At 39.2% G+C, this 15,216-nt stretch overlaps 1 protein-coding gene across 4 annotated transcripts in view; it reads right to left on the bottom strand.

Annotated features, from left to right (window-relative positions):
- Nucleotides 1–15,216, bottom strand: part of LOC111156388 (intraflagellar transport 81) — a 209,352-nt gene that overhangs the window by 38,679 nt on the left and 155,457 nt on the right. For all 4 annotated transcript variants that reach the window (XM_022517230.1, XM_022517231.1, XM_022517232.1 and 1 more), the window contains 3 exons: nt 14,220–14,369; nt 7,090–7,218; nt 5,278–5,367 (listed from right to left, as the gene is read on the bottom strand). In XM_022517230.1, the coding sequence (XP_022372938.1) occupies nt 5,278–5,367; nt 7,090–7,218; nt 14,220–14,369 (369 nt within the window). The remainder of the gene's footprint in view (nt 1–5,277; nt 5,368–7,089; nt 7,219–14,219; nt 14,370–15,216) is intronic.

Below are 15,216 nucleotides of genomic sequence, written 5' to 3'. Positions count from 1 at the left end.
ACTAAGCTACCCAGGCACAAGAAAAATTTCCAGAACTGAAGGATATAAAATAAGATTCCAAACTGAAAGGACCACTAGAATTCCCAGCTCGATGAAAGATGAAAAGATTATTTAAGCCCATAACCTTAAAAATTTAGAAAATCAGAGGTATGAACTATGAACGACTGTGGACTCTGAGAAACGAACAGGGTTTTGGAGGGGTTGGGTGAGCCTGGTGGTGGGTATTAAGGAGGGCATGTATTGCATGGAGCACTGGGTGTGGTGCATAAACAATGAATATTAGAACACTGAAAAATTAAATTAAAAGAAAAAAACAAAACAAAACAAAACAAAACAAAAAGGGGCTTTCCTGTCAGGGGCAGAAAGGAAGGAAAGGAGGGGCCAGCAGTCAGGGCCAGGCAATTGGGCCATGGTCACAAGAGGTTTGGGTTTAATTTCATATTTCTCATTCAAAACAAACCAACTACTTGCCAAAAAAATTGCATGTCTTTCCTATTTTGTATGTGTGTATATGAGAAAGAATAAAGAACAGTGAGAGAGAATTAAAAAAAAAAAGAAAAAGAAAATCAGAGGTAAAGAGAGAATCCCAAAAGTTTTGAGAAGAGGTAAAATAACAATAGTAACAATAAAAGGTTGCATCGAAGGACTAGAAATTAAAACAGCCTCAGACAGCAACACTGAATACTTGAAGGCAATAGAACAATGTCTTCAAAATTCTCAGGGAAAAAGATTTCCAACCAGAATTTGTCACTCGGTCAAACTATCAATCATGTATGAAATGGAGTAAAGACAAAATGGAATTAAGACAGATGGAGTAGGGGTGCCTGAGTGGCTCAGTGGGTTAAGCCTCTGCCTTCAGCTCAGGTCATGATCTCAGGGTCCTGGGATCGAGCCCCACATCAGGCTCTCTGCTCAGCAGGGAGCCCGCTTCTCCCTCTCTGCCTGCCTCTCTGCCTACTTGTGATTTCTCTCTCTGTCAAATAAATAAAATAAAATCTTAAAAAAAAAAAAAAAAGACAGATGGAAGAAAGACAGTTTTACCCAAGCAAGATTCTAAAAAAATGTACCTTCCAAATCTCTCTTTTTCAGGTACATTCTCTATTACAACCAGGAAATAAACTAAGAAAGAGAAGACTTGGGAGATGTGGAAAGCAAGGGATCCAAAACAGGAAAATGGTTAAAAGAAATTTCCAGGATGATGAAATATGAAGCCCTAGATTACAGTTTACAGCAGGCCTACAGTTCACAATAAGTCTAGATATAAATCTTCTGACTGGAACAGAAGAATGAGAGGGACTTCAAAGAGACTACACCTAAGGCTTATAAAATATAATTAATAGATTACTGTGTTTGAGCATATGCCATATTAAGATAAATTGTACAGTTCTATCAGAAGGTCTGGAGCTGAGAGGGTGATACATACATGAAAAAACTAACCAAACAAAAACAAAACAATGAGGTCAGTATTAATTTTTTTTAAAGTGTACGAGAAAGGATATGTAATTATAGTATACTATGTGGCTCAGCTGTAAACTGTATTTCTACAATTATCATAATGAATATAATAAGTAATGATTTAACCAAAAATTATAGTTACATTGGGAGGCTCTAACGAATGGAAGGGTGGGTATGGAGGTAGACAGGGAATGGAAAGTGTAGGGCTAAATCCTCATTTCCTGTGGTAGTATATCCAAAATTAAAAAAAAAAATTTAAGTTTCAGTACAAACATGTTATTTAGAAATGCAGAAGTAAATACTACAAGAAACAAACAAAGGCATTAAGAGTGATTGCCTCGGGGCGCCTGGGTGGCTCAGTGGGTTAAAGCCTCTGCCTTGGGCTTGGGTCATGATCCCGGAGTCCTGGGATTGAGCCCCACATCGGACTCTCTGCTCCGCAGGGAGCCTGCTTCCTCCTCTCTCTCTGCCTGCCTCTCTGCCTACTTGTGATCTCTGTCAAATAAATAAATAAAATTTAAAAAAAAAAAAAAAAGAGTGATTGCCTCAAGGAAAAATGACTTGGGAATGTGAAAGGGGATCATTATTTTCATTATAAGCTTTGTAGTACTGTTTTACTTTTTAAACTACATATTTGTATCAATCTAAAAAAAGTGTAATTAAATTAAAAATACAACCCACTTCAAAGAGAGCCCATCACCAACAAAAACCTAACAGCTGATATTTGAATAGACTTTGAGTATTAAAAATTAAATTTACTCATAATTTCATGTTATAACAATTTATATGAGCAAATAGTCACAAATAATTTCATTTAGACCTTAATCATTAATGTCTTAGGAGTAGTACAACAAGGTCACAGAAGCAGTTCAGAGAGGTGTTAAGATCATGGAGTCAGAGAAATGTCATTTCAAATCCTGGCTCTACCACTTAAGGAGACCTTAGGCAATTACTGTTTTGTCTTTATATAACCAATTCAACTGAAATTTTTAAAAAAGGAGGTAACAATACTTATCTTAGAGTGATATGAAAATATATGTAAGGCAATTAGCACAATGCCTAGTGTAGCATTCAATAAATAGGAGCTATCGTTATAATTAATTATGCCACAATGGTTTAATAAAATAAAGCAAATTATTGACCTAAACATCTACAATTATTAAGAACCATAATTGCCACCCTATAGTAGCCAATTTTTTTTTAAGATTTTATTTATTCATTTGACAGAGAGAGAGAGAGAGAGAGAGAGATCACAAGTAGGCAGAGAGGCAGCAGAGAGAAAGGGAGGGAAGCAGGCTCCCTGCTGAGCAGAGAGCCCAATGCGGGGGCTCGATCCCAGGGCCCTGAGATCATGACCTGAGCCGAAGGCAGAGGCTTAACCCACTGAGCCACCCAGGTGCCCCTATAGTAGCCAATTCTTGAAGATAATTTATTACAATGTAAAGAGCTTTTAGAACCTCTGAAGATCAAACCATACAATGTTACCATTAAAAAATGAATGATTGGGCACCTGGGAGGCTCAGTGGTTAAGGCCTCTGCCTTCAGCTCAGGTCATGATCTCAGGGTCCTGGGATCAAGTCCTGTGTCGGGCTCTCTGCTCAGCGGAGAGCCTGCCTCCTCCTCCTCTCTCTCTCTGCCTGCCTCTCTGCCTGCTCGTGATCTGTCAAATAAAAAAAAAAAAAAAATTAAAAAAAAAAAAGAATGATTATTTGTCTAAAATAAAACTGGTAGTTTTTAAATAAAATCTATAAAATATACTAAAATTCTATAAAAATCAAATAATGGATAGTGATTAATAATGTCTGTCATTCTGTTTGAATATAGTGGAGTACCTAGAAAATAAGAGATGATTACTGTTTCTTCTAAATAGTAAAGAAGAAAGCAATGTCAAGTAATTAGACTAAGCAGAAAAGTAAAAATCTAGGTGTGATGGATGCTCCTGAGAACTAAAATAGAATAATTACTACTGCAAGCAATTACAAATTGATATACTCTCAGTACAACTATGTAAAATTTTATATATATATAGAGCCCGATGCGGGGCTCGATCCCAGGACTCTGAGATCACGACCTGAGCCGAAGGCAGCGGCCTAACCCACTGAGCCACCCAGGCGCCCCTTATATGTTTATTTAAAAAAAAAATTAAAAAAAAAAAAAAAAAAGAATGTAACCATGAAAACAATTCTTGATGTCCTTAATCGCAAAGCCTTGTTCAAAAATTCCCTTTTTGAAACTTTTCCTTCCTAACAAGCACATCACTTGCTTCCTCTTTCCTTATCAGTTAAGTATACGATCCTGATTATACTTTTTTTTTTGTTTCCTTCCCTCCCTCCCTCCCTCCGTTCCTCCCTCCCTTCCTTCTTTCCTATTAAGCTCTATGCCCAACATGGTGCTCAAACTCACAACACCAAGATCAGGAGTCACATGCTCCACAGTGAGCCAGCCACGTGCCCCTTTTCTATATTGTTTTTTAATTTTTTTTTTAAAGATGTTATTTATTTTTATTTGAGAGAGAGAGCACAAGTGGTGGGGGAGAGGGGCAGAGGGAGAGAGAGAAGCAGGCTCCCCACTGAGCAGATCACAACCCAAACTGAAGGCAGAACTGAAGGTAGACGCTTAACAGACTAGCTACCTGGGTGCTCTGCTATATTGTTCTTTTTTTTTTTTTTTTTAAAGATTTTATTTATTTACTTGACAGACAGAGATCACAAGTAGGCAGAGAGGCAGGTAGAGAAAGAGAAGGAAGCGGGATCCCTGTGGAGCAGAGAGCCCGATGCGGGGCTCGATCCCAAGACCCTGAGATCATGACCTGAGCCGAAGGCAGAGACTTTAACCCACTGAGCCACCCAGGCGCCCCTAGCGCTATATCGTTCTTAAATTGGGTTATCTTTTGTCTTTCTTGAATTTTGACTCATTTCACCTGTGAGTATATGGACTCCAGAAAACAGGGACTTGTCTCTTCCATTTCTTTTGTGATGACAGTGGTGTGTAATGGAAAGAGCAGGAGATGAGAAATAAGATAACACAGATGCTGGAGTCAAGCGGCAACTCTCTCTCATTACCTACTTGTCTCTTTGGATAAGTCACTAAACCCGTCTCAGACCCCATGGCATTTTCTATTAAAAGGAAATGATGTGGCTTTTCACTGTGGTCCCTTGACTGATGGATGGCATTCGTGAAGAATTTTATAGTTCCATACTCAGGCGCATGCAGTACAACCCACATTCAAACCTAAAATTACTACATGGAGAGCGATAAAGTGACAACTGCTAATGTCAGTTAGATGGCGGAGGCCATCTGATCTGGATTTGTGGAGGGCATTTATCTTCTAACTAACAGTTTAGCTTCAAAGCGGTGGTTAGAATCAGCTTCCAAGCAATGGTATTTCATCACTTATCACAAGCTTTCGTAGTTTGCCCCCGGCCCTGCTCCCCAGCAAAGCAAGTCCATTAATCTAAAGTTAACTTTTCACCACTCATTGGCAGATTCTGAGTTTTTACCTGGCCACAGAAGAATGTGACTTCATATTTATAGCTCTGACATATATCAGAATTAAAGCAAAAATCTAATCTAGCTGCACTTGTGATTTCAACTTAAACTCCTTCTTCTCCTTCTCTTTCCCCCAATAATTTGACAAAACAAACAGCATAAATTAAACAAAAAACTTCATAGGTTACATTATTACTCTTTTTTGTGGAATCATATAATAATAATAATAATAATTTGCTTTCTATAAATTACACAAGTAAAATATTCAGGAATCTAACTAGTACATCTGAACAAGACAAGATGTTAACAGTATCGCAAGTCAAATACACTTACTTGACATTTCTGACGCAACTGTCGTAGTTCTTTTATAACTGGGGCTAGAGCTGACTTCTTTTCAGATACCAGTGAATTCAGTTTTTTTACCTGTCATTTAAACAAAATACATGATCTAAAAAAAGAATTCAAAAGAACAAAAATACTACATGCATAAATATATTAAAGTGTTACATAAAAGAGTAAAACTGAAAATTACTTCAAAACCAAACAATGGGGAAATGATTTAGTAAATGTCATTTCAGTAAGAAATGGGATAGCATTTAACTATTCAAAAGGTCAGTTATTAAGATGGCAAACCATACTTGCAATTGAACATTGAATGATGAAAAAAAATTAGAAAGTTGCCTTTACAATAATACAATCATGTTGTACTATTAAAAATATGTAATTATATAGATTATACAGTATATAAGTAATATGATGAAGTGATATTCAAAAATACATAATAACCCAAAGGATTTAAGTAATGACCTATCAAAATGGGACACCAGCCATAGAGACTAATGGGGTCTTGAAGTCCTCTGCTTTTTAGGAGTCAGGTTGTAGTAAGATCCAGAGGGTTCTGGGCAAGTGGCCAATGTGGAAAAAATAGGTGGAAGTGGGTCCTCTGAGAGGCTGGGGCAGCAGCTATTTATCAATAAGGAAGGAAAGATTTCTTCTTCTTTTTTTTTTTTTTTTAAAGATTTTATTTATTTGAGAGAGAGACAGTGAGAGAGAGCATGAGCGAGGAGAAGGTCAGAGGGAGAAGCAGACTCCCCATGGAGCTGGAAGCCCGATGTGGGACTCGATCCCGGGACTCCAGGATCATGACCTGAGCCGAAGGCAGTCGTCCAACCAACTGCCACCCAGACATCCCAGGAAGGAAAGATTTCAACATTTTAATGTCTGATGAAGCTGTATCAGTGCATTCAGGCTGAACAGCAGCTCCAAATATGGAAAGATACTAAGGACACACACAAAAATGAAGCAATTTTATTACTTAGGGCAGTATTATTTGGGAAAACTTATTTTTTATCTTAAATATTTCTTTAATGTTCTGTAACTTACACTTCAAAAAACCCACAAAGATCGGGGCGCCTGGGTGGCTCAGTGGGTTAAAGCCTCTGCCTTCGGCTCAGGTCATGATCTCAGGGTCCTGGGATCGAGCCCCGCATTGGGCTCTCTGCTCAGCAGGGAGTCTGCTTCCCCCTCTCTCCCTGCCTGCCTCTCTGCCTACTTGTGATCTCTGTCTGTCAAATAAATAAATAAAATCTTTGGGGAAAAAAAACCGCAAAGATAAGGTAGGCATTTCAATACATAATTCTATAGGGTATTTAAAAACCCATCATGTTTCCTTGGAAAAAAAGCCCTGCAAAATGCATAAATTATGACAAGTTGAGCAACTTCCTAGAATGGAAACATTCAGAAGAGTTGCTAAAGAAAGATTAAAGAATATAAAATAAACAATGTGCAGAAATGAAAATTTGAGTGTTTCACTGAAAACAAAACACAAAAACATCTGCCTCTAGCTATATAATTTTTTAAAACTACTAAAAAAAAAAAAAAAAAACAAGTGAAATCAGGGCACCTGGGTGGCTCAGTGGGTTAAGCATCTGCCTTCGGCTCAGGTCATGATCCCAGGGTTCTGGGATCAAGTCCTGCGTCGGGCTTCTTGCTCGGTGGGGAGCTTGCTTCTTCCTCTCCCTGCTCTGCCTGCTGCTCCCCCTGCTTGTGCTCTCTCTCTCTCTAGCAAATAGATAAATAAATAAGTCTTAAAAAAAAAAAAAAAGAAAAGAAAAGAAAAGAAAGAAAAAAATCAAATGTAATCACCATTTCAGACATGTCGTCGAGCGTTCGGCCTTTCATCTCATCAACCTCAGTCTTCAGTGCAGATACCCGTTCTAGCTCTTCCTGGGTGTAACTATACCCAGATATACCCTTTTTCTCTTCAATAGTTTGCTAAAAGTAAAGAATAAAAATAGGTGTAAAAAATGGGGTCCACAAAATGTGTGACAAAACCTTGACAATTCTGTAAGAAGTGTACAGATTTAATGTATAATAATAAAATTATAAGTAAAATTAGTTTAGAATTATAAATAATAATTTTTATTGACAATAATTACATATCTTTATATGTTATAAACTTGCGTTAAATTTTACTTTGGTATCCTTGGGTGCATAGTATTTCTAATTTTAGGACTCAATAAATATTTGGTGACTGAATGAATTCTCAAGTGATCAATATATTTGCATTCACTCACCCATCCAATGTTTACTATATACCTAAGTGTGCTGAGCATAGTTTAAAGCACCAGATACACAGCAGTGAACAAAACAGGGTAAAAAAAAAAGTCTTCCCTCACAGAGCTTACTTCTAGTGAGAGTAAACAAGAAATCTGTAGACAATAGAATACATAGAGTGTGAGGTGAGAGTGGGGTTGGAAATCTTAAATAACGGGGTGGTCAGGGAAGGTCTTTCTGAGAAGATGACATCTCAGCAAAGCCAGAATGAAGTGAGGGAGCAAGTCCTACAGATATCCAGGGGCTCAGCAAGTACAAAAGACATGTCCTTTCCAAGAAATAGCTAAGAGACTGGGGGAGCTGAAAATGGAGTGAGAATGAGGTTGGGGGGTAAGGATCATGTAGGAGTCAGATGGTTTGCTGGAACAGTCTCGGTTAATGTCTACTGTCCTTTGTATTTTCAAAAGTGTCCTACTTTAGATGATAAATTATATGGTTACTTTATTTTTAGGCCAATGAAAGAGCTTAGGCTTATTTTAAATGAGATGGGAGGTTTGTTGGGTGGTTCAGAGTAAAGGAATTTTTAAATGGCCACTTTAACATCTGTGCTGAGAGCAAACGATAGAGGGACGAAGGAAGACAGTTAGAAGACTACTCAAATAATTCAGTTTACAGATAATGGTAGCATGAGTCAGATGGTGGTGGTAGAGGTAATGAGAAGTGGTCTGTTTTAAGGTAGAGCCAACAAAATATTAAGACAGATTAGATGTAGGGTGTGAGGAATAGTGAGGGGTAAAGGATGACTAAAGTTTCTGGCCTGTAGAACTGAGGGGATGGAGCTGCTGTTTGTTGAAATGAGAAAGACTCTGTAAGGCCAGGTTTGAGGGAGTAATGAAGATCAGAAATCTAGTTTTGGACATTTAAAAAATTTGAAATGTCCAGTAGATACTCAGTAAGAGGTCAAGATGTTATACATATAAGACTGGAATTTGAGGAGAAATCTAGGTTAGAGATACAGAGTTGGGAACGGTCTTCATAAAGAAGGTCTTTAAATCCATGAGACAGGATAAGATAACCAAGGGAGTGAAAGAAGAAAAGAGATCTAAGGGCTATGCTCAGGAACTCCAATTTTTAGATCTTAGATGAGAAGAAATCAGCCCCAGAGTAGGAATATAGGAGCGCTAGTAAGGGAGAAGAACAAGGATGAGGGAGTGATCAACTATGTCAAACACTGCCAATAGGCCAAGTAGGAAAAAGACTACGACCTGATTGGACAGGGTTCAAAACAGGATGGGAGAACCAAAAGGAAAGAAAGAAAAAGAGAGAGAGAATGGAAGAAGAGTTGGAATTTGGGGCTGCCAATAAAATCGAGACTCCTAAGAAAGGAGTAGAGGGAACTATAGAGTATTAGCCCAAAATTCTAAATGCAATTTCCTCTTTGGGGATTACCAAACTCTAAGCTGTGCATAAGAGGGTAAGACTCCTAGCAACCAAGTGGAAATCAGTACATGGGTGACTAAAAAACTGGGCAAAGACTTCAGTATCTCATAGTACTAGGGAGACAGAGGTAGGAATTCAAGACTAGTCAAACTGTGTTGTTCCAGACTACCAGCTGAAACCCCAGAAAGGCTATTCCTAAGGAGTAAGGGTGATAACCTAAGAGTAAGAGCTAGGTGCTAGGTGTAAGGACTATTTCCTGGGAGTAGAGTTTCTGCCCCAGGTATGAGGGCTGCATCTTAGGAATAAGAGAAAAATACCAGCTTTAGCAAAACTGGATCAAGATGATCTCTGAGAAAAAAAACGCCAAATGTTCTTTTAAGGAAGGAAGTGTTTTCAGAGCCTGGCATTCAATAAAAAGGTACTAGGTAAGCAAAGTAACATGTCTGAAAATCAAGAGAAAAAAAGACGGATAATAGAAAGACACCCAGATGAATTTATCAGATAAATAAATTTCTTGGCTGAATAGGAACTGTATCACACCACCTCTTGGAAGATAAAAAGATAGAAAGGGTCGACAGCATACAACTGACTGACCATGGGGTACAAAAACGTAATTTTCTTGCCTAAAGATGAGACTAACTGTATGATGCAATTTGCATTCCAGAGTTCCTCAGGGATCAGACTGAAACTGGACTCCAGATGAATCCACTTTTCCTCACTGCTTCATTCTGGTTCCTTCACTTCCTTTCTCCTAAAAGCACTCTCTGACTTAATCATGTGGAGAGCAGTCAGAATTCTTGTTTCAGGTTCTGCTTTCAGAGAACCTGACCGAACCATAAAAATGGGCTTCTAGAGTGGGATTACTCACTGAATGAATGGAACTGAAGGGCCCATCACTGGTGGCGGGGTGAATATTGCTAGTCCCATGCATGCTGTAGCAGCGCCATTGCTAAGACTTGCAGTGAACTGAGGCAGAGTATAAGCGGAGGGTGACTGTAGCAGTCATGAGAATGGGCTCCTTTGGGAGCTCAGATCTCCTTTGGGAGACCCCACTGAAATGGACTGGACTGACAGGCGTAACTGCCGCCCCTCTGGATCCAGAGTCGTGTTCCTACTAAGCCTACGCTTCCCCCAGGTTGCTCCTAGCATGACTGAGCATGGCAATAGTACTAGTGCTGGCCTGTTTCTGCCTGACAGGGGACTCCTCTAGCGGATGACTGGCTCAGGAACTCCCCCTCATCCTCACCAAAACTTTCCTAAAACTGTGCTGCAGTCTAAGGCTCTTCCTACACAAACCTCCTTCTTTTTCTCTCCCTTCATAGTTGTCAGTCCTGCAGTAGGGCCTTAATGGTTTTCCCTGCCTCCTCTTGCTCCCTTCCTTTTATCTTTCACAGTATTTCTTCCAGCAAATCTTTGGTACATCTAATCCCATCTTGGTGTCCGTTTCTTGAACTGTCACACGGATGCACTAGTTGGTACAAGTTGCTGGTATTTGGAAAGTATGCAGAAATAATAACTAAAGGGACAATGGAATTGGGGTGGCTTTTGCTATGCTCCACGTATAGTTGAAGATATAAAATGACAGCCTCAACTATATGAACCATTAATTTAAAGCAAAGTGATAAGGTCAGAGAACCTTCTTAGGAGCTTTAAAGAAACCCTAATTTCCTATGGCTGAAGGGCAGTGGAAGCTGAAAACCAGGCACACAACTTAATTGTTAATAGGGTAAAACTTGAGAAAAGGCTGAATATATTCTGTGACAAAGTCAGGGCTCTAAGAAAGGGTACTACTGAGTCCAGGATGGAATACCTACATAGACTCACTTGAGAACCTTGAGCCTCTAGATTATCTTATATCCTCTGGGCAGTGGCAAGTGGCTTAGCTTGTTGGTCAGGGGTCTGGGAGAACTAGGTACCAGGATTGGAAGACTGGGGACACGGAGGTCTGTGGAAGAGGCATGCAGATAGACCTACGGGAGTAACACATTAAGTGTAAAGATCTTTTCTCTTTATATCATATGCTAATGGCCACTAGAGAATTTCCAAAGCAGAAGAGAGTACTAAACAACCAAGTGGGAAGGATGATTTGGCCAGGAGATGTCACGCACCCTCTGTCACTGGCCACCCAGTGCTTGGACAATGGGCTCATGAACAGAATGGCTATGCTGGCAAAGATGGAGGCTAAGCAAGGGCCAAATAGCATGGGCTCTCTCTCGCCAATGCCCGTCTAGCTACTTGCACTGACAAATGTCTGACCTGGCAACAAGAGAGAGATCAATCCTGAGCTGTAGATATAGAATCATACCTTGAAGAAACCAATCTTCTGCCTTGAAAAGGGGAACATTTCATCCTGACCTGGACTGACCCATATTCTGGTAAGTATTTCCTTTTCTTGCCCCCAGTGCTTCAGCCAGCATCACTATCCAAGGGCTCAGAGTATCTGGTCTACTGATGTGGAGTTCTGTATAAATATCACTCAGACCATGGGATTACTTTATGGCATAGGAGATATGGTGGTGGACACGTGATCACTGGATTCAGTCACTGGACCACATATCACACCATCCAGGAAGCTAATACCCTGAGAGTTTGGTAGAAGGGCCTTGTGAAGATACAACTAAGGTACAGCTTAGAGCTGATGGCCTGTGAGGATGAGTTCTACTCTTCAGGATGGATGGAGTATACATTTTTAAACCAATGCCTACCATTTAGTGCTGTGTTGCCAATAGAAAGAATACATGGGTCTTGGAACTATGGAATGAAGGTATGAGAGTAAACATTCACTAGGGTGCCCTCTTATCCACTTAAGGAATTATGTTTCCCTTCCTGACACCTGTAGGCTCTGGAGGTGTAGAACTTCTGGTTTTCAGAGCGGGCATGGTAAAACCAGGAGGCACATTAAAAGGCCTTTAAACTTAATGCTCTGGCGACCATCTTGTCATTTGGGATCCTCATGCTTGTAGACTAGCAGGCAAAGAAAAAAGTTATTATATTGACAGGACATCATTATGTTATACAAATGCTGCTATAAATAAGGGCAAATAGGAATATGTTTGACACTCAGGGGATCCATTAGGGCATATCTTGGTACTCCCATGCCCAGTTTTAGCAGTAAATGAGTAATGCAGCAACCGCAGCCTGCTAAGATCATGGTTCCTAGAGTCTCACACCTCTTAAAGCTGAGGGACTGGGTCATCCCACCAAGAAAGTCATTTAGACCAGTGAAGGTGCTAGCCAAACATGAGGGAAATCTAGAATGGATGGTAAAGGAAGAAGATGTTGAGTATTAGTATGTCCTTGGGACCAAATATAGCAACGAGAGTTTTCCTTTGTCCTGTTAACCCTCCTCCTACAAACTTTCCTAGAAATTGCGATCAACCAGAATCCTGTAGAAGCTATACTTAAATGGAGTCAATTTAACATGAGAAACAGGTAGATCCCAGCATTGCAAGGGGTAGATTGTAATGGTTGTCGTTGGTGCCTTGTTCAGACCTCATCTGCAACCTGCCATAAGAGCTGTTGATTGCTAAAGATTCACAGTTGTTCCCTTCTACAGACGATGCCCTCGCATTTGGCTAGGAGGTTACACCCTGCTACAGCACTGACTGACTGATATAGGAGTAAAAAGGCCAGCCCCTTTGCCTCAAGATGGAATCAACTTCACACTGCAATTTGAGCTCCAAAGTTCTTCACAGAATCAAAATGATACTGTCTAGTCAGGACTATGTCCTTGCTTGCTCTTTTCTGCTGCCCTATCTGCTTCCCTCATTCCCCTCCTTCTGAAGGCACTTCTTCCCTCAATAAATCACTTGTACAAGGTATTCCCCTCTTAGGCTCTGCTTCTAGGGAACCCAACTTAAGAAAAAATGTAAAGAAAAAACTGATGGAACTAAAAAAAGAAAGCAATAATCATAATCATAGAATTAACACACCTCTCTCAATAACTAACAGAACAAGCAGACAAAAATATCAATGGGAATATGGAAGATTTGAAATCATGGTTAACACACTCGACTGAACTGACATACAGAGAACACCATCCCCCAAACTGCAGAATATACATTCTTCTAAACTGCGCTGGGACAATCACCAGAATAGGCCACTTGCTGGACCATAATACAATACTCAACAAATTTCAAATGACTAAAATTACACAGAATGTTCTCTGGTCACAGTGGAAATAAGGTAGAAGTCAGTAACTGAAAGGTAACTAGAAAATGTTTGGTTTTAAGCAACACTTGGTTTTAAGCAATAATCCATAGATCAAAGAAATTGTAATGGAAATTGGAAAATGTTTTTGAGGTGACCAAGAACACAATTACAACCTATCAATTTTGAAAGGAGTACCATTATGCACAGTGAATTTTCTATCTTAAGTTCCCTAGAAGCAAACAATATTCAACAGCATGAGACAGAAAGTTCATATTGCCAGCTTAACCACGACTGGTTGAAACTTCATTCATATCCACCATACTGATGATAGCTGGTAAACCAGCATCCTGATGAAATAATTTCCCCGTGGGTGAAAGGAACAAAAATCCAATTCAAGAAAATTCTAAGGAACTGATGATGTCCACGATGAGATTTTGCTATCAGAGGGACTATTCTGGGCTTAACTCTTTCCTGACAACTAAGGCACAAATACATAAGGAATAAGCCTGCAGTCAATCTTCCATATGGTACCTTTCCTAGATAATTCTTTTCAGAACTCCACGGAAGTAGTTGCTTAGATATTTCTGCCCAGCAGGCCATGATAAAAATATTTTATAGTCACTCTCTTGGTATGATAATTTTTCTCATATTAATTAGCTAACCAAAGAAAAATCTACTTGGAATTCAACTTCTATCAGTTACCCCAAAGTCAGCACACATGAAAAAGTTAATGTTTACAGCTACATTAAAAAATACACAAATCAGGGTGCAGCTGTGTGGCTCACTTCGTTAAGCATCTGACTCTTGGTTTCGGCTCAGTTCATGATCTCAGGGTCATGAGATCAAGCCCCATATCAGGTTCTGTGCTCAGTACACAGTCTGCTTGAGATTCTTGCCCTCTCCCTCTGCCCCACCCCTGCCCATGCAGATGTGCACTCTCTCTCTAAAATAAAATCTTTAAAATAAGTAAATAAATACATAAGCTTATATGATATCTCTGGAATTAATCAGAGAACATTAATAATTTTATGGTATTTTCAGTAAAAACAATGACCTCAGTATACACCTGTAACCCACAAACCCCTTGGCATTTATATTTCTAGCACCCCAAGATAATACTGTATTACCAGCTGATGTTGAATATTCTCATGACGTTGTTTAAGAAGTTCTTCTGTCCTCTGCAAGAGACCGAATTCAGCTTTAAATTCAGCTATTATTTGATGTTTCTTTTTGAAAACTGTACTCTTGCTTCGAAGTTTACTGACATATCGTTTGAACTGTAAAGAATACAACATATAACCTCATGAATAGAAAAGTCATTGCCAAATATATAGAACCTCAATGTATAAGAAAAATTTTATCGCCTCCTGTCCAAATTGGGTATCACAAGTATATAATAACAACTTAGGTTCATTAGAAAACTTGGAAAGACTAACTGCTCAATTAAAATACTTTGTGTAGATTTAAATTTTTGGACCCATCTAAATATTGTAAATCCTAACTTAAAAGCTATTTGTTTTGGGCTTTACAAATAAGGATTTAAAAAAGAAGAAACTTGGGGTGCCTGGGTGGCTCAGTGGGTTAAAGCCTCTACCTTCGGCTCAGGTCAAGATCTCAGGGTCCTGGGATCGAGCCCCACATGGGACTCTCTGCTCAGAGGGGAGCCTGCTTCCTCCTCTATCTCTCTGCCTGCCTCTCTGCCTACTTGAGATCTCTGTCTGTCAAATAAATAAATAAATCTTTAAAATAAAATAAAAAAGCAGAAACTCAACCCTATAAAAGTAAAAAGGTTAAAGAAGGAGGAGGAGGAGAAGGAGGAAGAGAAAAAGAAAAAGTAGGAAACCAACTCTGGCTGTGATCTTATCGTGATATCTTTTATATATTGTACTATTTTGGTAGCACTGCATCTACTGAGAGTAATACAGCCAACCAGAACAGTAAACACTTGTAGCTATTAGTTATCATTTAAGAAATGTACTGTGATTATATGCACTAAGAAGCATCTGAGACATTGAGATGAAACTCATCCCAAACCTTAAAAAGCTAAGAATATTCTAAATTAGTGGGAGCTTACAGTTGCTTAATTCAGCTATTTACCTACTAATGATATAAAGTTATAACTAC

This window comes from Enhydra lutris, unplaced genomic scaffold (assembly GCF_002288905.1).
Source record: "Enhydra lutris kenyoni isolate GAN:26980312 unplaced genomic scaffold, ASM228890v2 scaffoldscaffold46, whole genome shotgun sequence".
Classification (NCBI taxonomy): domain Eukaryota; kingdom Metazoa; phylum Chordata; class Mammalia; order Carnivora; family Mustelidae; genus Enhydra; species Enhydra lutris.
Note: the sequence above shows the minus strand (reverse complement) of the source record. Positions and strands in the feature narration are given on the sequence as shown.